The sequence below is a fragment of the Aptenodytes patagonicus genome, chromosome W, assembly GCF_965638725.1.
Source record: "Aptenodytes patagonicus chromosome W, bAptPat1.pri.cur, whole genome shotgun sequence".
In the NCBI taxonomy this organism is placed as follows: domain Eukaryota; kingdom Metazoa; phylum Chordata; class Aves; order Sphenisciformes; family Spheniscidae; genus Aptenodytes; species Aptenodytes patagonicus.
This window is the reverse complement of record NC_134981.1, coordinates 15,341,684-15,361,843: the sequence shown is the minus strand read 5'-3', so window position 1 is coordinate 15,361,843 and position 20,160 is coordinate 15,341,684. Positions and strand designations below refer to the sequence as shown.

At 43.6% G+C, this 20,160-nt stretch overlaps 2 protein-coding genes across 2 annotated transcripts in view; one reads left to right on the top strand and one right to left on the bottom strand.

The window, feature by feature from the left end:
* The window catches only part of LOC143172172 (integrin alpha-2-like), a 67,771-nt gene extending 59,321 nt beyond the window's left edge, over window positions 1-8,450 (top strand). Inside the window, 3 exon segments of the mRNA XM_076361425.1 lie at window positions 7,400-7,434; window positions 7,436-7,514; window positions 8,289-8,450. Coding sequence (XP_076217540.1) covers window positions 7,400-7,434; window positions 7,436-7,514; window positions 8,289-8,450 — 276 coding nt within the window.
* Window positions 8,451-14,892: 6,442 nt separating this feature from the next.
* On the bottom strand, window positions 14,893-18,775 carry LOC143172136 (molybdopterin synthase catalytic subunit-like). The gene is given in 5 exon segments (XM_076361387.1): window positions 14,893-14,961; window positions 16,123-16,246; window positions 17,696-17,852; window positions 18,662-18,709; window positions 18,712-18,775. Coding segments are annotated over 5 exon segments (462 nt in total).
* Between the last annotated feature and the right edge of the window lie 1,385 nt (window positions 18,776-20,160).

Here is a 20,160-nt window from a genome sequence, read left to right as displayed (position 1 = left end):
CATATGGACAACACAGACACAGCTAATCTCAAGAAAAGTCTCCAAACCACCACTTTGTTAGTCTAGAATCCTTCTCCCAAGGTTTCCATCCACTATATACAAACATAAACAACACTTGAAGAATACATTAGTGCTGTGGTGGTGTTGTAATAGAGGGATACCTTGTTCTCTTGGCCTATCTAGAGAGGAACACTCTTCCATTTGTAATACTAAGTTTAGATTTATTTTTACAGGATTTACCAGCCTGTTTTATCCATAAAAATAATCAAGGCCTTTGAAGACCAAAATGCAAGTTAGTAAGGGAGTCAAATATCTGTGAGAATGTGTAGCATAGCCCATTCACAGGCAATGGAAAATTCAATTAAATATGTACGAAAGCAGTTATTGATTAACCTATCTCAATGTGGAAAAAAGACCATAATTCAGTGCTATGTTTTTTTGTCATTGTTTTCTCATGGATCACTCCATTTCTTGTAAAGAACCTCTAAGTAGACCCATTTGTATTCGGGGAAACCTCCAGTGCCTGAAGAAGCCACCGAGGCGAAGGGCTCCGGAGCGGAGGATCGCGCCGGGGGACCCTTCCTAAAGCGGCAAAACCGCGGCAAAAACCGCGAAGGCAAAAGCGCAGGGAGTGAGAGGGTGCCCCAGCCCCCCCATTCCCCGAGCCGGAGGAGGGAGCTCCTGACGAGCGGCAGCTCTGACTCAGCGTGGGCGGGGACAGGAGGGACGGCGGCCAAACCCCCTCACATACAAGAGCAGCCCCCAGGGAACGCGAGTGACCCGGAGCGCGGCGAACAGGGCAGGCAAACAATACGTGGCGCGTCAGAAGGGCGTGGCGCGTCAGCTCGCGCAGGCAGCGCGTGCAGGGAAGGCGAGCGGGCAGGGCGCAATCCCCCCCTCCTGGCTCTAGAGGCCAGCTCAACTAGTAGTCGTCGCCCTCCCAGAAGAGGACCTAGCTATGGTTTCCACTCGGCCGAAAGCCATCGCCAGAAGGAATGTGGTGACCCAGACAGAGCCCTCACACAAGCATACAGCTGTCCAGGTCTCTGGCTGCAGGGAGTGCCTGAGCCTGTCACTTGTACTTGGAGGGCAGCAGAGATAACACCTGTGTGCAGTGTGACCAGGTGAATGATCTGCTCAGCCTGGTGGCAGAGCTGAAGGAGGAAGTGGAAAGGGTAAGGAGCATCAGGGAGTGTGAGAGGGAGATAGATTGGTGGAGCCACACCCTACCATCCCTGAGGCAAAGGCAGCAGATGGAGGCTCCGCAAGAAGCAGAGGATCCCCTGCCCTCTTGCCACCAGGCAGAAGGAGGGGACCTAGGTGACAGGGGGGGAATGGAAACAGGTCCCTGCTTGGGGTGCCAGGCGAACCCCTGCCCGGCCTCCCTCACCTTCCCAGTTGCCCTTACACAACAGATATGGGGCCCTGGAACTTGAGGGCCAGGCAAATGAGGACGTAGATGAAGGTCCATCCAGGGGGTTGCCTAGGGTGAGGCAGTCAGCCCCACGCATTACGACTGCCGCTGCTAAGAAAAAAAAGGAGGGTAATTGTCATAGGCGATTCCCTTCTGAGGGGAACAGAGGGCCCAATATGCCGACCGGACCCATCCCACAGGCCTCCCTGAGGCCCGGGTCAGAGACATTACTAGGAAGCTCCCTGGTCTGGTACGGCCTTCTGACTACTACCCGCTGTTGGTTCTACAGGCTGGCAGTGATGAGGTTGCAGAGAGAAGACCTGCAGTGATCAAAAGGGACTTCAGGGCACTGGGGCGACTGGTTGAAGGATCGGGAGCACAGGTAGTGTTTTCCTCTATCCCTACAGTGGCAGGGAAGAATACTGAAAGGAACAGGAAAACACACCTGATCAACATGTGGCTCAGGGGCTGGTGCCATTGGCGGAATTTTGGCTTTTTTGATCATGGGGAGGTTTACATGGCACCGGGCCTGCTGGCAACAGATAGAGTTCAGCTGTCTCACAGGGGGAAAAGGATCATTGCTCATGAGTTGGCAGGGCTCATTGAGAGGGCTTTAAACTAGGTTCGAAGGGGGAAGGGGATAAAACCAGGCTCACTAGAGATGAGCCGAGGGGTGGCATGCCAATGCTGGGGGCGAAATCGATAGCCCAGCTCAAGTGCATCTACACCAATGCACGCAGCATGGGCAGCAAACAGGAGGAGCTGGAAGCCATTGTGCAGCGGGAGAGATATGACTTAGTCACCATCACAGAAACATGGTGGGGTGATTCCCACGATTGGAGTGCTGCAATGGATGGCTATAAACTCTTCAGAAGGGACAGGTGAGGAAGGAGAGGCGGTGGGGTGGCTTTGTATCTTAGGGATGTTTCGATTGTCTAGAGCTCAACGATTGTGATGATGGTACGGTTGAGTGTTTATGGGTAAGGATGAGGGGGAAGGCCAACAAGGCAGATAGATATCCTGCTGGGAGTCTGTTATAGACCACCCAACCAGGATGAAGGGGCGGATGAAGCGTTCTACAAGCGGCTGGCAGAAGTCCCACAATCGCTAGCCCTTGTTCTCGTGGGGGACTTCAACTTCCCGGACGTCTGCAGGAAATACAACACGGCACAGAGGAAACAGTCTAGGAGGTTCCTGGAGTGTGTGGAAGACAACTTCCTGACACAGCTGGTAAGTGAGCCTACCAGGGGAGGTGCCTCGCTCGACCTGCTGTTTACTAACAGAGAAGGACTGGTGGGAGATGTGGTGGTCGGAGGCCGTCTTGGGCTTAGCGACCATGAAATGATAGAATTCTCGATTCTTGGAGAAGTAAGGAGGGGGGGCAGCAAAACCACAACCATGGACTTCCGGAGGGCGGACTTTGGCCTGTTCAGGACGCTGGTTGAGAGAGTCCCGTGGGAGACGGTCCTGAAGGGCAAAGGGGTCCAGGAAGGCTGGACGTTCTTCAAGAAGGAAGTCTTAAAGGCGCAGGAGCAGGCTGTCCCCATGTGCCATAAGAAGAACGGGCGGGGAAGACGACCGGCCTGGCTGAACGGGGAGCTCTTGCTGGGACTCAGGAAAAAAAGGAGAGTTTACCGCTTGTGGAAGAATGGGCAGGCAATTCAAGAAGAGTACAGGGATCTCGTTAGGTCATGCAGAGAGGAAATGAGAAAGGCAAAAGCCCAGCTAGAACGCAATCTGGCCGCTGTCCTTAGAGACAACAAAAATGTTTTTACAAATATATTAATGACAAAAAGAGAGCCAAGGAGAATCTCCATCCCTTATTGGATGCGGGGGGGAACACTGTCACCGAGGATGAGGAAAAGGCTGAGGTACTTAATGCCTTCTTTGCCTCAGTCTTTAACAGGCAGACCAGTTATCCTCAGGGTATTCAGCCCCCTGAGCTGGAAGACAGGGACAACGAGCAGGATGAACCCCCCATAATCCAAGAGGAAGCAGTTAACGACCTGCTATACCACCTGGATGCTCACAAGTCTATGGGGCCGGATGGGATCCACCCGAGAGTGCTGAGGGAGCTGGCGGAGGAGCTCGCCAAGCCACTCTCCATCATTTATCAGCAGTCCTGGTTAACGGGGGAGGTCCCGGACGACTGGAGGCTTGCCAATGTGACGCCCATCTACAAGAAGGGCCGGAAGGAGGATCCGGGGAACTACAGGCCTGTCAGCCTGACCTCGGTGCCGGGGAAGATTATGGAGCGGTTCATCTTGAGGGCGCTCACAAGGCATGAGCGGGACAACCAGGGGATCAGGCCCAGCCAGCACAGGTTCATGAGAGGCAGGTCCTGCTTGACCAATCTGATCTCCTTCTATGACCAGGTGACCCGCCTAGTGGACGAGGGAAAGGCTGTGGATGTGGTCTACCTGGACTTCAGTAAGGCCTTAGACACTGTCTCCCACAGCATTCTCCTAGAGAAGCTGTTGGCTCACGGCTTGGACAGGTGTACTCTGCGCTGGGTCAAAAACTGTCTGGACGCCTGGGCCCAGAGAGTTGTGGTGAATGGAGTTAAATCCAGTTGGCGGCCGGTCACGAGCGGTGTTCCCCAGGGCTCAGTTTTGGGGCCGGTCTTGTTCAATATCTTTATCAATGATCTGGATGAGGGGATCGAGTGCACCCTCAGGAAGTTTGCAGACGACACCAAGTTGGGCAGGAGTGTTGATCTGCTTGAGGGTAGGAAGGCTCTGCAGAGGGACCTGGACAGGCTGGATCGATGGGCTGAGGCCACCTGTATGAGATTCAACAAGGCCAAGTGCCGGGTCCTGCACTTGGGTCACAACAACCCCATGCAGCGCTACAGGCTTGGGGAAGAGTGGCTGGAAAGCTGCCTGGCGGAAAAGGACCTGGGGGTGCTGGTCGACAGCTGGCTGAACATGAGCCGGCAGTGTGCCCAGGTGGCCAAGAAGGCCAATGGCATCCTGGCCTGTATCAGAAATAGTGTGGCCAGCAGGAGTAGGGAAGTGATCGTGCCCCTGTACTCGGCCCTGGTGAGGCCGCACCTCGAATACTGTGTTCAGTTTTGGGCCCCTCGCTACAAGAAGGACATTGAGGTGCTGGAGTGTGTCCAGAGAAGGGCAACAAAGCTGGTGAAGGGTCTGGAGAACAAGTCTTATGAGGAGCAGCTGAGGGAACTGGGGTTGTTTAGCCTGGAGAAGAGGAGGCTGAGGGGAGACCTTATCGCGCTCTACAACTACCTGAAAGGAGGTTGTAGCGAGGTGGGTGTCGGTCTCTTTTCCCAAGTAACTAGTGATAGGACGAGAGGAAACTCTCTGGCCTCAGGTTGCGCCAGGGGAGGTTTAGATTGGACATGAGGAAAAATTTCTTTACTGAAAGAGTGGTTAAACATTGGAACAGGCTGCCCAGGGAAGTGGTTGAGTCACCATCCCTGGAAGTATTTAAAAGACGTGTAGATGAGGCGCTTAGGGACATGGTTTAGTGGGCATGGTGGTGTTGGGTTGACGGTTGGACTCGATGATCTTGGAGGTCTTTTCCAACCTTTATGATTCTATGATTCTAAGAAGCAAAGGGAATATATGTGTAGTTCTAGAAATAATGCCATGGTTTTGCAGAAAAATTACATGCCTGTATTTGAAGTGTGCCGAGTGCCTCATCTTTGTGGCATAGTATTATTTCTGCTAGGAGATGAAAGTCATTAATACACAATGCAAATATTCCAATTAATTGTACATGCTTTTTAGGTAGCTCATAAACCATGTATTACTGGGCGTTTTTCCACAGTTGGACCATGATACTGCCAAACTTACATTACCAGCAGTTCTGTTGGTGATTTCAGGAGAACCAGAATTTGAATAATTATTCAAATGACTGTTGATTAAGTCAGTTGACAAATAAAATGTAATTCCTGAGCCAGCCATTGAAACATCTGCAGCTGGGACTTTTACAGCTCTGAGGCAGTGGCTGAACAGACCCTGAAAGTTATCCACAGGGCTCCTAAAAAACACAGTGGCTTTTGGTGAGGCTTACAGCCTGATCCTTACTCGATAGCCTCTTGCCCTGTGAGAAGTCTTGGAAAATGTGCCAGCTGATGGAGGTACACTCTCCCTAGGGCAGACAGTTTCCTTCGCCACTTCAGCAATGGAGTCAGTACCCAGCACTACATACTTCTTGGCAGGCCAGATGTGCCCTTCACACTTCCTTGGGAATGGGACAGTGCAGTAGCAATCAGTGTTTCTCTACTTGCCCTGTTATTTTGGACCAGTAACTGGGTTGGTAGGATTCATCCAACTTAATATCTACATTAATCATCCACATCAGTTAGCCCTTCTATAAACCCTAATCTATAGAAAGAATAGGTATTTCTGAGATGTAATTCATCTCATCTTAAAGATGATTCTAAAAAATAGGTAAGGTGAATTATGCCCTAAAAGAGCCTATCCTTCTCCATTGGAAGCCAAGGGTCTATACTGTAGATATAACACTAGATGATGTGAATCCCAGCCGTGGTATCTTACTGACCACAGTTTTACTTTAAGACATTTGTTCTTAGGCATAGATTTACCTCTCCAAAAGTGCCACTTCACTGTTAATGGAAAAAGCATTACTAGGCAAACTGCACACACATACAAGATTGGCTCTTTAATTTGGATGAGCTGGGTTGCCACATAGCCAAATGAATTAATATTGCCTTGTGATGCCATGTGGGGAAGCTGCTTAGATATCTTTGCGTAAAAGCTTTCAGATTTTTTCCAAATTGGAAAGAACTGCCAGCTGGAGGACAGAACGTTAACCTGCTATAATTGTCATTATGGCCATTTGGTTAGAAAATACACAAAGCCAGCCTGCCTCAGTGAAATGAATACATATAGCCACACTTAGCACAACATTAGAGCCTTCCAGCAGAAATTACTTAAATCACTGAGATGTCAGTCCAGTGCAAGTTTCCCAGAAAGCTTAAGATTAAATTACACCAGACAAATGCACTGAGAAAGTAAACCTACGTGACTTCTTTTATCACGTTTCAGGAAGGAAAAAAAACCCTTCATGCTAAATCTATGTCATTCCAAGATTAAATCTAAAGATTTGACAGTTCATAAATATTAGAGCAATGTCTCCCTGAGCAACTATGTTATATGTAACTATATAGTTGGTCATACCCAATCCAACTAAATAGGGTATCACCTGAAAACTAACTTCCAGACACTATATGCTGTTCTGGGAGCTCTCTGGCATTGCTTGTAGTTCAGGAAGCATAGGTCTGCTAGAAACACTCCTGTTTGACCCATACATCTTACTGCAAATTCTTGCGGTTGACTCAGGAGAACACAGATTAACATGAGAAGATCTAACAAGTTGTTAGTGATTTCCCAGAAGGTAGGAACAGCAGGCAAAGGAGATAGAGGTACCTGCCTGGCAGGAGGGGAGAAATTTCAGCAGACGCAGTGAGTGCATGATGGTGTCTGGCTTCCATGATTTGTATTGCCTTCTACAGCTGCTTACCACAGATAACAGGCTCTGACAATGCTCAGTTGGAAGTGGTTCTTCTCCAGCTGACGCAGCAAAAGTCTGTTTTGAGCAGATGGGGCTCTACACCAGGCTATTCCCAGCCTGCATGTAAGCATCTCTGGTTTACCTAGTGATGGTGCATCTGTGCACTATGGGGACAACTCTGAAAGACCTCCTGTTAATGGAGGGGCAGAAAGCTGGCAGGAAGAGATTGCTTCTCTGCCTGTTGTGTATGGCCAAGAGTGATGAGGGCCCCTAATCCTTAACTGGCACTGCCATGTGCCATGGTGGTGCAACCAGGTACCTGTGGACACCAGTGAAAGGGCTGTAATTGCCTGGTGTGTTCCAATCATTGATCCTGGAATGTGTGCAGTCCAGCTGTTCTTGATTAGTGAAGTATTTGGTTTACAAATCCTACTTTATATGCAGTTAACATTAACACCTAATGCACAATCTCTCTGCTTTCAGATCCCAGTTACAATAATGAAGCTGGATGAGAAAGCTGATACCAGTTGGTGTTGTGATTGGCAGTATATTGGCTGGACTCCTCTTGCTGTTAGTATTGGTTGCTGTTTTGTGGAAAGTAAGTAGGTGTTTATTCTTAAAAAGAAAAGCAGAAAGGGATAAATACATTTGGGCTATTTTCTTTGGAATCTCTCTTCTCTGGTGCTGAACAAAACTGCACATGCAGTTTAGTGGTAAGAATAATACTGCGTTGGCATTACACCCTTGATGGGAGCATTTAGAAGTGCTTTAAAAATCAAAATTCTAAAATGGGTCCCCATAGAAATTGGCAACATTAAGATGATAAATGAGTTGCCAATGGTTCAAAACAGGGGCAGTGGCATTTTTTTTTTTTCTTTTGACACTGCCTGCCTCCTTCCACAACTCCCCAGCTGGGCTCTGAACTCCCATGATATTCCCGGTGGGCAAAGCTGGGAAATAGAAGCAAGGAGATAGGATATACACTGAACAGACAAAAAGAGAACAGAGAAGGGTGAGGGCAAAACATCATTTACCAAGGATACCTAGATTAAGGGGAGGGAAAAGTTTTTCTGTGTGCCAGGGCATTGGTGCTTGAAGGGCTCCTTGGCACATTAAAGCAGCCTGAAGATGCCTGTATCTTGGCAGGGAGATAACTGGCTACTCAGCACTGCTGTTCTGGCATTTAGTTGCACCAGGCAGGAGTTTAAGGCCCAGCTCCTTTCATTTTACAATTAGGAATTGCCTACAAATCAAACACCATATGTGTGTGCATGCACACGTGCATTTCTACCATCATGCTATTTAGCTTAGCTGAGAAATGTAACTCTTGATGAATGACTGTGATGTGGTGTTATTTTAATACTTCTCACAGCTTGGCTTCTTCAAGAGACAGTATGAGAAAATGACACAGGATCTAGAAGATATCAATGAAATTACAGAACTCATGAGTTATGTGGATAAAGAGAGGAGATCTGAGCCACCAACAGTAGTTGTGATCCAGTCGGTTCTTCAGCTGGAGTGCCTTAAAGCTTAATTACATTTAAACATTTCTAATGAAAGTGTCTTTTTTATAGATTAAAATATTTTACAGATTCTACTTTATTATAAGAGTAACTGCAGGACAGTTTGTTTTTTAAAAAAATGATTTATAGTGCCTTTTCTTATAAATTTTTGCCTTTCAAACAAACTTAGCCCTTAGAACTGGCAGGTCTGGAGTTTACAGTAACATATTGTGCCAGCAACCCTTCTCCTGATCCACTGCAGAGTGAAACAATTTATTTCAGATTATTGTGGAACAGCATCAGTTTGTAATTCAGTTGACAAGTACTATATGTGTAAAGGACATTTTCTATTAAGTTGATGATGAATGTGTGGTGAATACTGCTTCCAGACTGGGAGAAGAAAACTCATTTTTTCATTGACTAGCTCCATCCTTATTGTTTTAGAGAAATGACTTGCACCAGCAAACCTTTTTAACCTTCTCTCTGAGAAGAAAATATGAATTTCGTAACCGCTTACAGCATGTTCTCTGCAATGTTATGACTGGTTTTCAAATTTCATCTTGAGAAGCACTACCAATACTGTTACACTGGGCTTTATTTTGTATCTATGAAATGTTATGTTTTGGGGTGGGTTTTTTTTAACATTCCGTGAAAAACAATCTAGATTAGAATCTAGATTGTCAACAAGATTGTTGCCATCAGCTGAGTTTGTGACCAAAACAATTATTTAAAAAGTAAAAAAAAAAGTAGCAATTGCATAAATCTAAAGAATAAGCTCCTGACTTGTAATTATGAACCCTGAGGGCAAATGCTCTAACAATAAAGATAAAAATTTGTCTGCCTCAATTCTTGTATAAACTTGTGAGGAAGAAAACAAACCCTACATCCATACATGTGGGAAGCTCCTACATAACTAGGGTCATGCACTCCAGGCCAGAGGGAGAATTTCACAACAGAGCAGATGGCAGCATCTTTCATTTCTGGTGCTGCTTGCAAGGAAATTTAGGCATTCAACCAGATTTCCTTCTTCCACCTTAGGTGGTCAATATCTGACATCCAACTTCTTGGGGGATTTAACAGTTTATCAATTAGGCAGCAATGATTCAATTCACCAGTCTTCACTGGGTTTTATTTTGTCCCAGACAACAGGATTTTCCTCCCAGCCTGGACATAATACTTTTCCCAAAATAAAGGGAAGGCATAGCAATGGGTAAGGTTTTGTATCCTAACTACTTCAAGTTGCTAGTTTTACTTTTCTTTTACAATTAATACTTAGATGGCTAATTCAGTTTTTGTAATGGGTGAGTTTATTGCACTTTTAAGTTGGCACAGCTACAAATAATGCTGAAAATACTATGTATATTTTGTATTATGCACAAGGGTTTTTTTTGTTTTAGTTTTTAAAAACAGCATGTTACAGGTAAAATAATATTTTGAAATATTGAGCTTCAGCATGTGCTTCTGTTTGTGCTTGCAGCAAGAGAAGTCAGGAATACCTTCAACAAACTCAAGTTATATATGATTCTGGTCTTGAATCTAGCTGCTGACTTCTTGAAGTACTAGAATCAAGTCCAAACTCAGAGTTAGTTTCATATGAGCCTATGTGTAGATTTGGAATTTACAAGAGAGTTTATAATCAAACTGACTTCTGAAAGCTAGCATGTAAGCTCTATGGGAGCAGGGACTGTATCTCTGTGGTGCCTACCTGAGGGCCTAACAGCATTACTACAATAAAAACAAGAATACTGCTGAACACAGCATTTATTTTTAAACAGCACCCTAAAGAGAAGAAATGCTACTGAAAAAGCACTATATAAAATGGGGCCAAATATGTCTTTGTTCCAGTAGCACACAGTGAAAACCCTAAGGGGATGACTCTGCTAGGTATACAAAGAAGCCGCGCTTAAAATCTTGTAGGTTATAGTTATGAGTAGAACACTACCAGTAAGCTATATTGTAGTATAAGTCAGTTCACATTAGTGCAAAATATCTATTTGGATAGCTCTGAGTGCAGCTATGTTGGTGTTAAAACCTTACCATGGTCAGGCCTTCCTATAAACATGAGGTTATCTTCACTGGCATCTAAAATTGCACCATATTCTGCCAGCCCCATGCCCTGCACTTTATACTATGTACAGAATTGGTTGGCAGTAGCATCTCCTGACACCAGCTCTGGCTATTCCCCACCATGCGTTGGAAAACCGAATGCAACATTTCAGCAGGAGTACGGTGGGGGAGGAAGGGGGGGAGGAACTTGGCTGTGAATAGGAAGACAGTCATGGCAGTAACTACCACCTGAAAACTAGCCACTTTCACGGAGCTTCCTCTTTTTTTTTTTTTCTCCCTTTCACCTCCTCCATATTTTAGCAGTGGTACATAAAGTTTCAAGCTACCAACTTTAGCACTTCTATAATACAGAACCAGATGACCCTAATCTTAAGGCATAAAACTCCATCTTTCACCAAATCTCAGCGTTCTGCAGAATTGAAAGCCAGATTCCTTATATCCTGACTTGTGTGTATTACCCTTTATATCCAAAACTGAGGTGCAACAAAAGTTTGCATATTAAAGACTAAAGAAAATGAAGGTATGAAAATGCATCTCAAAATCCATAGCTAATTGCCTCAACTTTTTATTGCCTTTAAAGGTAATAAAGTGTACATAATTTTCACAGCCTCAGAAAAGTTGAGTTCTATCTTTTAAGTCAACCTTTCTGCCCTCATTTATGATCAATTATTCATAGGCAATCACCGGCTTTGGTGTGCTAGCAGTTTTTAAAATGTATTTGCCTCTTTCTCTTAAAGCAGTAGAAATGGAACATTTAAAACAGAACTGCTATAAAGATACATCAGGATACTAATTTTTGTAACACTTGATAAGATCAAATTGCATGGTTGGTTTGTTTTTTAAAAAACAGGCCTCGGGTATTAAAAAAAAAAACTGCTGATTTAGAGTCGTCAGTCTATTCTTAACTCTCTTCAAGTACCTCCAAAGGACACTTAATGGAAGAGCTCAAGATTGAGTTTTCAGAGCTTTGGGGGGTGGTTAGCATTGTCTGCTTTCATTACATTTCATTAATAATTAGTTTTAGCAGTTTCCTCTTTCTAATGTTTTTGATGGAGCAAATGAATGTGTTAGTCTATAAAACTACAAATTCCTTGAACAGCTATGGGAAAATACAGCACCTGTATTTCCCAGCATGGCCAGCACCTGGGCAAGCCGGGCAGGCTGGGAGCCGCTCCTCCCGCACAGCCATCTCTCGGCTGCCATCTCCTGGGTAGGTTCCTTATAACACAACCCCGCCGCCAGTTTATTTCATGACAATCTTCCATCAGTTACTGTTTTCATAGTATGCATCAGGCTGAGCTTCTCTTGAGAATGGAACAAATGAAAGATTTTGAGCCAGAAAACTCTTAAGCAATGCTGATATATGGACATTCTGCCAGACAAAGGGATCAGTGTATTCAAATATTGCCAGCCAAGACCAAGACATCTTTTCAGAAGGAAAAATTCTCACTCTGAAGACGCACTTCCCTCCCACAAACACCACTCATCTGGCAGATCTCTACGCAAGTCACGTTTACCCTCTGGTCTGCAGCATCTGTTCCTGGGAACATCTGTCTGTACCTGGAGCCACCACCTCTGCAGCATGCTGTGACACAGCTGGAAGAGCCACAGAGGGGTGGGATTAACCTGCCAAGGCAGAGAAACAGCTGGACTCGTCCCAGAAAGCTAGGACTGCATTGTACATTGATCTGCAGCTGCCTATCATCCCACTCATGGACCTCACCAGAACACAAGGTAGTCCTCATCCAGCAGCCTAGTCCTGTGTGTGTAGAAACCAGGACATGTGCAGCCACATCGTTCCTTGACATGCAGTCAGATGCAGCTGGGATTCATCCCCTGGCCTGGAAATTTGGAAGCACTTCTAGACATAGCCTTAGGCAGCTATCTTAAGATATCTCCCTAGCAGAGAGGGTAGCCCTACAGAGGGAGCCGGAACACCGAGCTTGGAGTATGGATTTAAATTTCAGTGCGATACATTTTACCTCTAATTATGCACATCATCCCTCCTAGGGGCTTTTCCATTTCACTTTTAGATGCCAGCTGAAGAACCCAAAGTTACACAATACTGATACATCATTGTTCCAGAACAAAGCAGTACTTGCCTCATGCACAGCTAGGGACACAAAATGACATTTCATTGTTTTGACCATGGCAGCGTACACACATTGTAACACTCAGCTGTGGCTCAGTACATCATCTCTTCCATTCATTGTTCCTGGTCACTGTGAGGAAGTACACAATTATTCTTTCTCTTCTTTTCTGCACCCTCCTTCCCAGCTGCATTGCTGATGGAGAAGGTGCACTTAAGGTCACCCTGGAGAAATCTACCAGGAGGCTGCAGCACTAGAGAGGCACTAGTGCAACACACTGAATCCACAGGAATTGCCCCTGATCATAGGGCACCAAGTACAATTTAACTGTTCTAAATACCACTAGTTTTCTGTATCAAAGCACAGCACCAGTATGCAAGCACTGCATAGGTTTTACTTCATTCATAAACCATCCACCACAAGGCAAATTAGGCATTTATTTTCGTGAAATTAATACACTAATTAGTTGCATGATAACAGCAAACATGAACATGGAAAAATGAACACCAAAAATGGGAAACAGTTTGCATATTAGGTTTTTTTTTTTCTCTAAAAACAAAAAGAATTATTTGACAGAGGAAGTGATCTGTACTCAGGATTCTGTACAATTCCCAGTAAAAATGACATTCAAATAGTAGAGGGCTTCTCTCCAACCTCCAAAGCAAAGGAAAATTCAACCTTGAACTTGCTCAGTATCTGCCTAGATAACAGGGCCTACATGGTTTGGAGGCTGCGTATGTGTATGCACACAAGGAGCAGCTGCTGTCCTGCAGAGCAAGGACTTGCTCACTTCCATTGAGGAAAGTGCATCAGTAAGCTAATAAGCACAGTTTAACCATGCTTCTGCTTGAAGTTGTGTGTTCCACTGGGTTTTACTTAAGCCGGATACAGTAACCATCACTAAGTATTAAAACTGACTGAGATCACTGGGAAAAAAAGATCATTGCCTAATTTTCTGGTTTTATTTTGTGCAGCTAGAAGCTGTTTGTAGATTTTTTACTGCAGACACAATGAAATGGATTATACAGCTGAGGCTTAAGTGTTGTGTGATGTAATGATATATAAGCTTGAGCAAATCATTTTACTTCTCTTTACCTCATTTCCCTTCCTTTATATCTATCTTGTCTACATTGATAATGAGAACTAGATAAAATTGCCTCTCAGCATGAGTAAAAATGCCATACACAATGGGACTTTGAACTTTTAGCACCTAAACACTATCATGGCACAGAACAATAATATAAATAAAATTATCTTACTCAGATGAGCAGCCCATTGTTTCCAGTGGAAGCACAGGCATACTATGTCAGTCTTTTTCTCTTTAACTAGGTTTCAAAACAGTAACAAGAGAAAAACTGTATTAAAATCATAAATGCAAATATAAATACATATATAAACTGCAAAAAGTTCAATAGATGCACTTTCCTTTGGAAAAACTAATCCATTTTGATGACTTTGAATCCTAACCTGTCTAAAGTCAAACTACTAAAACTAATTAAACTTATTCTTATAGTTGCCTTTTTGTAATAATAGCTTTTTTTTCCTGCAGCACCATACAATTACACAGCCAAAAAATCTCCTTCAATATTAATCATGTCTAGACATCATTAAGTAGTTACAGGTTTGCGTGTTATTGCTAATCCAAGTTTGTTGCTGGTAGAGTATTAGATCTAACTTTGAATCAAGGTCTGTCCATATTTTTTTAATGTAATGGACTTGTAATATCAGCTGCACAGTAAAAATGTTTCTGTGAGACACAGCTACTGGAAAGTAACCACTAATAAACAGTTAATAACTCTGGGGTATAGTTTATATTTTCTTCTCTGTCTGTACCAAAATGTTTAATCTACTTCAAGTAGCTTTCATGCTACAAGAATGTCAAAATAGCATAAAGGTTGCAAACTGATTCTGCATTCATATAAAATTAAACTCAGGATTTTAAGATAAAAAAAAAAAAATCCAATTGTCCTGTTGTGACCTCCCATGCAGACAGTGAACACAGACTACCGGTATAAAGGCATTAAAGCAGTATATATCACAGAGGACTAAATACCTTGCAACCAAGAATTTTAGGGAAGATTGTTTTAAAAACTGACTCCATATTAAAAAGCACAAAGAGATTATTTCAAAGGAGAGTCAAGAACACTTAAAAACCCTACTTATTACTCATTCATTTCATTCAGTCCTAATTAAATTGTTCAGATTGAAATGTCTATTACAACTGCTTAAAAACATATAGATTCTCTGTAAAAACAGCTCAAAGCTAAACCACTATGCTCATTAGGAACAGTAACACTTTATTTTAAAAAGAGCACAGTTATTTTTCTGAATTTGCCCAAAAGCATTCCTTGTTTTCTTTCCAAGAATATTTGTCCTCATAAATCTCCTGGAAATATAAACAAAGAATGGGAAATATTGTGGGAGTCTGCTACATACAGCCACAAGCCAGGCCAAACAACTCAACAGTCATCCTGCTGTTATTTACTGATCACAACAGGACTACACAGCACTTAGCCGGCAAACAGAAAAGAGGACAGCATCCTTAGAACATACTGACTTACATATGGGCAGATCCTGAACCTTGGGCTGAACCCCATTACATTTAGAAGGGCCCATCTATGCTGAAGTCACTTCAGGAGAGATCTAGAAGAAATGATGTAAAAGCTGTAGAGTACACAGCACTCGTGTCTGAAACACTGCCCTTTTTACATGTTGCTATGTTAACCTACTGTACCATCATATTTAGGAATGAGAGTATTTAAGTGTATATAAAATGTCAATATTAAAAAAATAAAAATTACAACAATACCCAAAATACAGTAAGTATTACATCTTCAGGACAGACTGGACTACCCAGCCGCAGTCCAGTCCTAAGCAGCAAATTCAGCAGGGTTTTGAGCCCCTGATTATTCTTTCTGAGACCACAGAACTCCAGTCTCCTGAAAGAGGTATCAGAAAAGTGGAGCAATGCGGAGAACATCACTGTTACCACATGCCAAGTTTTGCCTGGGAGAGAAGGCAGAGTAATGCTCATTACTTGCATGCAACACTGTTGTTATGCAACGAGACTCTTTCTAGACCCGGGCTGGTCTCTCCACATTGTTGTGTGCCCATACTAGCTTTGGGACCTCTGCACATCCCTTCATTGTGTGCTGTTGCAGAAAACAGAAAGACAAGAAATGCTTGCAAACTGCAACGCTGTCCAAAGCAGAGCTGACTCAAGGCTATTCCACAAGCCTGCGCAGAACTGAATTTTTGCCACCCAAAAGAGGAGAGCTCAGGGCTCCTTCACTTTGACCCCAGGATGGAGTTAAGAGGAAAAGGAGCTGGATGGTACAGGCAAGGGAGGGCCTCCCAGGTGCCCTACCTGCCACAGATGGGCCTGGCTGCATTAGAAGAAACTCACTGGTGCTAGACATTGGCATTCCGTCAGGAGCAACTGCCGCCCATAATGCTTCAGCTCCTTCCCTTAAGAGCAGCAGCAGCCTCCAGCCCAGCCGTCTAAGACTCTGGCACAGGCCTAGAACCAAATTTGTCCCAAACATACCTTTTTCCATATTGGGACGGACGCTTTTAAGGTGTTGATGCAGTACATTACAGCTTCAAGGGATTCTGCTCTGTATGGAGAGGAGACTGAAATAATTACACTTGCTTCAGTTATTGGAACCAGACTAGGGAGAGAAGAGGAACAACAGCAGCTTTAGCTAATGCTTAACATCAAGAGCACACAAAAGTTGTGGCCATGTCACGTCAGTATTCTGGCTACACGCTCTCCTGACTCATTCATACTGAGCAAGTGTCAAGCCATGTCCAAAAGATTATACACTTTTAAAAAGAAAGAAAACCACAACCAAAATCATTACCAGATGTGAGAATTCCATGCTTTAGAATAAATAAACCCACCAGCCATAGGCTTTTTTCTTCTACTCTTTTTTTTAAATAAAGTCTATGGAATTAAGAGGAGAAAATTGCTAACTTGCAACAATGCATAGGAAACTCACTGGAAGCTAGCTTAATAATGAACAGTAACAAGTCAGGAACGGCCAGTTCTTATCTGAAAACCTGAGAAGTCATCTCAGTTTGCACAAGAATTTGTGAAAGAAGAAATTAAGTGCCTCAAACTATGCAGATTTTGCAATGAAACTTAAATTTTGACAAATTCTGATTTCAAATTATGAAATTTTTCCTGTTTGGTGTGTTGTTTTTTCCAAACTTAGTTAATAGAAGTAGCACAAGGTTTTGTTTTGCTCCTCACAAGGGTAGTATTCCCAAAAGCTGCCTCCCAACCCTCCTTCTATACTAAGACTCCTCTGGCAAACAGCTCAGAGGAAAAATCTAAGCTTAAATGCTTTGAGCTGCCCTTGAGAGAATTGTTCTCTCTGTTGACTATAGAGGAAATCTAAGGAAACTACCCCTCAGAGCTAATATTACCCTTTGCGATCACCTCCTAAGTTCCTTCTGCTGAGAGAAAAGGAAACAAGCATTTGCAACACACTCTGCAAATCCTGCTAGTTTCAGTGAGAAATCTGATGAACAGTGAAGGGTCAAGAGTATGTCAGACACTAGTATTCCATGTTTTAAACCCACCAGAAAATGCTTATCCAAGACTCAAGGAACAACAGGAGGTTCTCCTACAAACATGGCTGGCAATTACCATGCCTCTCCCCCTCCCCATAGTCTAAGCTTTCAGGTTCCCTATGGCATAATTTGACATAAATCTGACAATAAGAAACCAACATTCTGTGGCACCTCAATGGAAAGAGAGAAGAAAAAACAAAGTGGTGCCAACTTCATGTCTTTAAAAAAACAGCAAAAAAACAACAGCATCCCCTTCCCAGCAATGAGATCTCAATCCCTTCTCCCCACTTTCAAACCATCACACCAGCATCAAGGTTCCTGCAGTCTAAATATGGATTCCAGCAAATACTACCAAAACACACATTTTGAAAAAGACTATTTCTGAAACTTAGCTGTGCAGTGAGAGCTTGATCCTGCAGCCAGCTTTACTGCATTACAGTTTATATAGACTCCTGCACATCCTGCAACTATGTAAGCACAACCATGCACCAGACAAGGATTAATATTCCACTTGCAGAAGGATGTGGTCTGGCCATACATACCCAAGTCTATGGTGTACTGCAATATGTTTGACTGATGGCCATTTCTGTCTAACATCTCTGCAGATTTTCTTTATTTCGGTCTCTGCCATTGAAGTATACACTTCATACTCTAAGTGAATCACTTTTTTCCCTTCAAAATTTTTTCTCGTAGTACCTAAACACAAATGAGTTATCAACCAAAAGCACCAATAAATACTGAGTAAAACCCAGGATCTCCCACTACGGCCAAGGTCAGCACTGTGCAAACATAAATTACCTCCCCTAATCATGTCTGTGTAAAGAGATTCTTTGAACAAGAGAAATCTATAATATACAAGGAAGAATTTAGTCTACAGATTACACAAGTCTGTAATCTGTAATGCCCAAGGCTGGGACATCTTCTGTGGTAATTGCTAAGGTGCTATTATTGCATTTGCCTATGCAACGTTTATGTGCTCAGTATTTAGGAGCCCAGTGGCACTAAGGTTTGAGCACAAAGGGGTTTCAAGATCTGTACCATGTACGTAAAGCAACAGGACAGAGCCATCAGCCTTGACCTTCACCAGCCCATGGGTAAAATAATACTTTTCTTTCAACCAAGGTCTGAGTTACAGCAGCTTTCATACAGGTGTGGACCTGTGGTTTGCATAGCCACAACATCCCACTTCCCACCTTGAATACGCTGTGTCCAAGGGGATGAGAGAATAGCTCCCAAGCAGTCCTGTACTCCAGAGCTGCTGTTCTGTTCAGCCCTAGGATAGCCACACCAGCAGGGAAGCTTCTCACCACCTTGTCCCAATGCAACTGTTTAAGAGCTGCCATGCTCTTGTTCTAAATAATTCAGAATGTGTTTTCTAAACGTCCTGGGTTCAGTCCAAGAATTTATTTATTTGAGAAGCACGAGTTTGGGGTGTGGACAATCTAGGTTCCATTTATTAGACTATTAACACACTCAGAGATCCAGCTCAGAAACATTAACCTCAACAATGAACAGAGATGCTGCCTCACAGTATGGTGAAATGACCAGCTCTGACCATCTGCAGAGAGCTTTTCAGACTTGAGCTGGATAAAATCTTCTGGCACATCTTCGCTTACACCCATAGCTCACTAGAAAGGCTGAAACCAAACAGACTCTGTTGTTGTTTTTGGCAATACTAGCATTTGCCAACTGTCTTTTATTCAGTGCTGATGCCCCAATTTATTCAGAAAACATGCACCATCTACTTACCCCAAAAGACCAGTCTCCATGGCAAATTCACTTCTCAGCAGACTTCCTGAGAGAATATTAACTGCAAATATCAAGTGATGACCTGGTTTTTAATGCATACAGGTTCCTTCCTGGTAGGAAGGTCTGTTTCAGTGACACAGGAGACACTTCTAATTTCTCTGAGTAGAAACCAGTCACCAGTTCATCTAAGAATGAGGAGGAAAAGAAGTATTTTGAGCAGCAGCAACGGAACAAGCTGCAGTAAATACATGGACTGGCACTTGAAAGCATGTAAAGAAATGAAGCTATTCTAAGGACACCAGTTCCTTTGACAGCAACAAAAAAAAAAATTTGTTGGGTTTTTTTTAAGCAGCAGTCAATTCTTTTTCTGTATCATCTTTTCTGTTAAAACGTGGCAGGACGTTTTTCATTATTACCTTTTTTAGGAAAGCTGGATATCTATTGACAGTCAGAAATAACTACTAAAGAATAACAAGACCTAAAACCCAAATTTAAAACAATGCCTGACCTCTCTGGCAATTTTCTTCCATTTACTACATATGTGTTTGTCCCGGTTTCGGCAGGGAGAGAGTTAATTTCCTTCCTAGTAGCTGGTACAGTGCTGTGTTTTGGATTTAGGATGAGAACAAAGTTGATAAGGCACCGATGTTTTAGTTGTTGCTAGGTAATGCTTACACTAGCCAAGGACTTTTCAGCTTCCCATGCTCTACCAACTGAGAAGGCTGGAGGTGCACAAGAAGCTGGGAGGGGGCACAGCCAAACTGGCCAAAGAAACATTCCATACCATGTGACGTCATGCTCAGTACATAAACTGGGGAAAGCTGGCCGGGGGGGGCCGCTGCTCGGGGACTGGCTGGGCATCGGTCGGCGGGTGGTGAGCAATTGTACTGTGCATCACTTGCTTTGTGTATTATTGTTATTATTATTACATTATTATTATTATTACTTTATTTCAATTATTAAACTGTTTTTATCTCAACCCACGAGTTTTTGTCACTTGTGCTCTTCCAATTCTCTCCCCCATCCCACCGCGGGCAGGGGGAGTGAGCAAGCGGCTGCGTGGTGCTCAGTTGCCGACTGAGGTTAAACCACAACAGTCCTTTTTGGCGCCCAACATGGGGCTCGAAGGGTTTGAGATAATAACAGATTAACCGGAGTGTATTAAGGAACTTATATCTGTTAATAGTTGTGGGTCACAATGTTGGTGTCTCTGTTCTCGATATTGATTTGTATAATCTGCATCGTGCTCTTTTTTTTG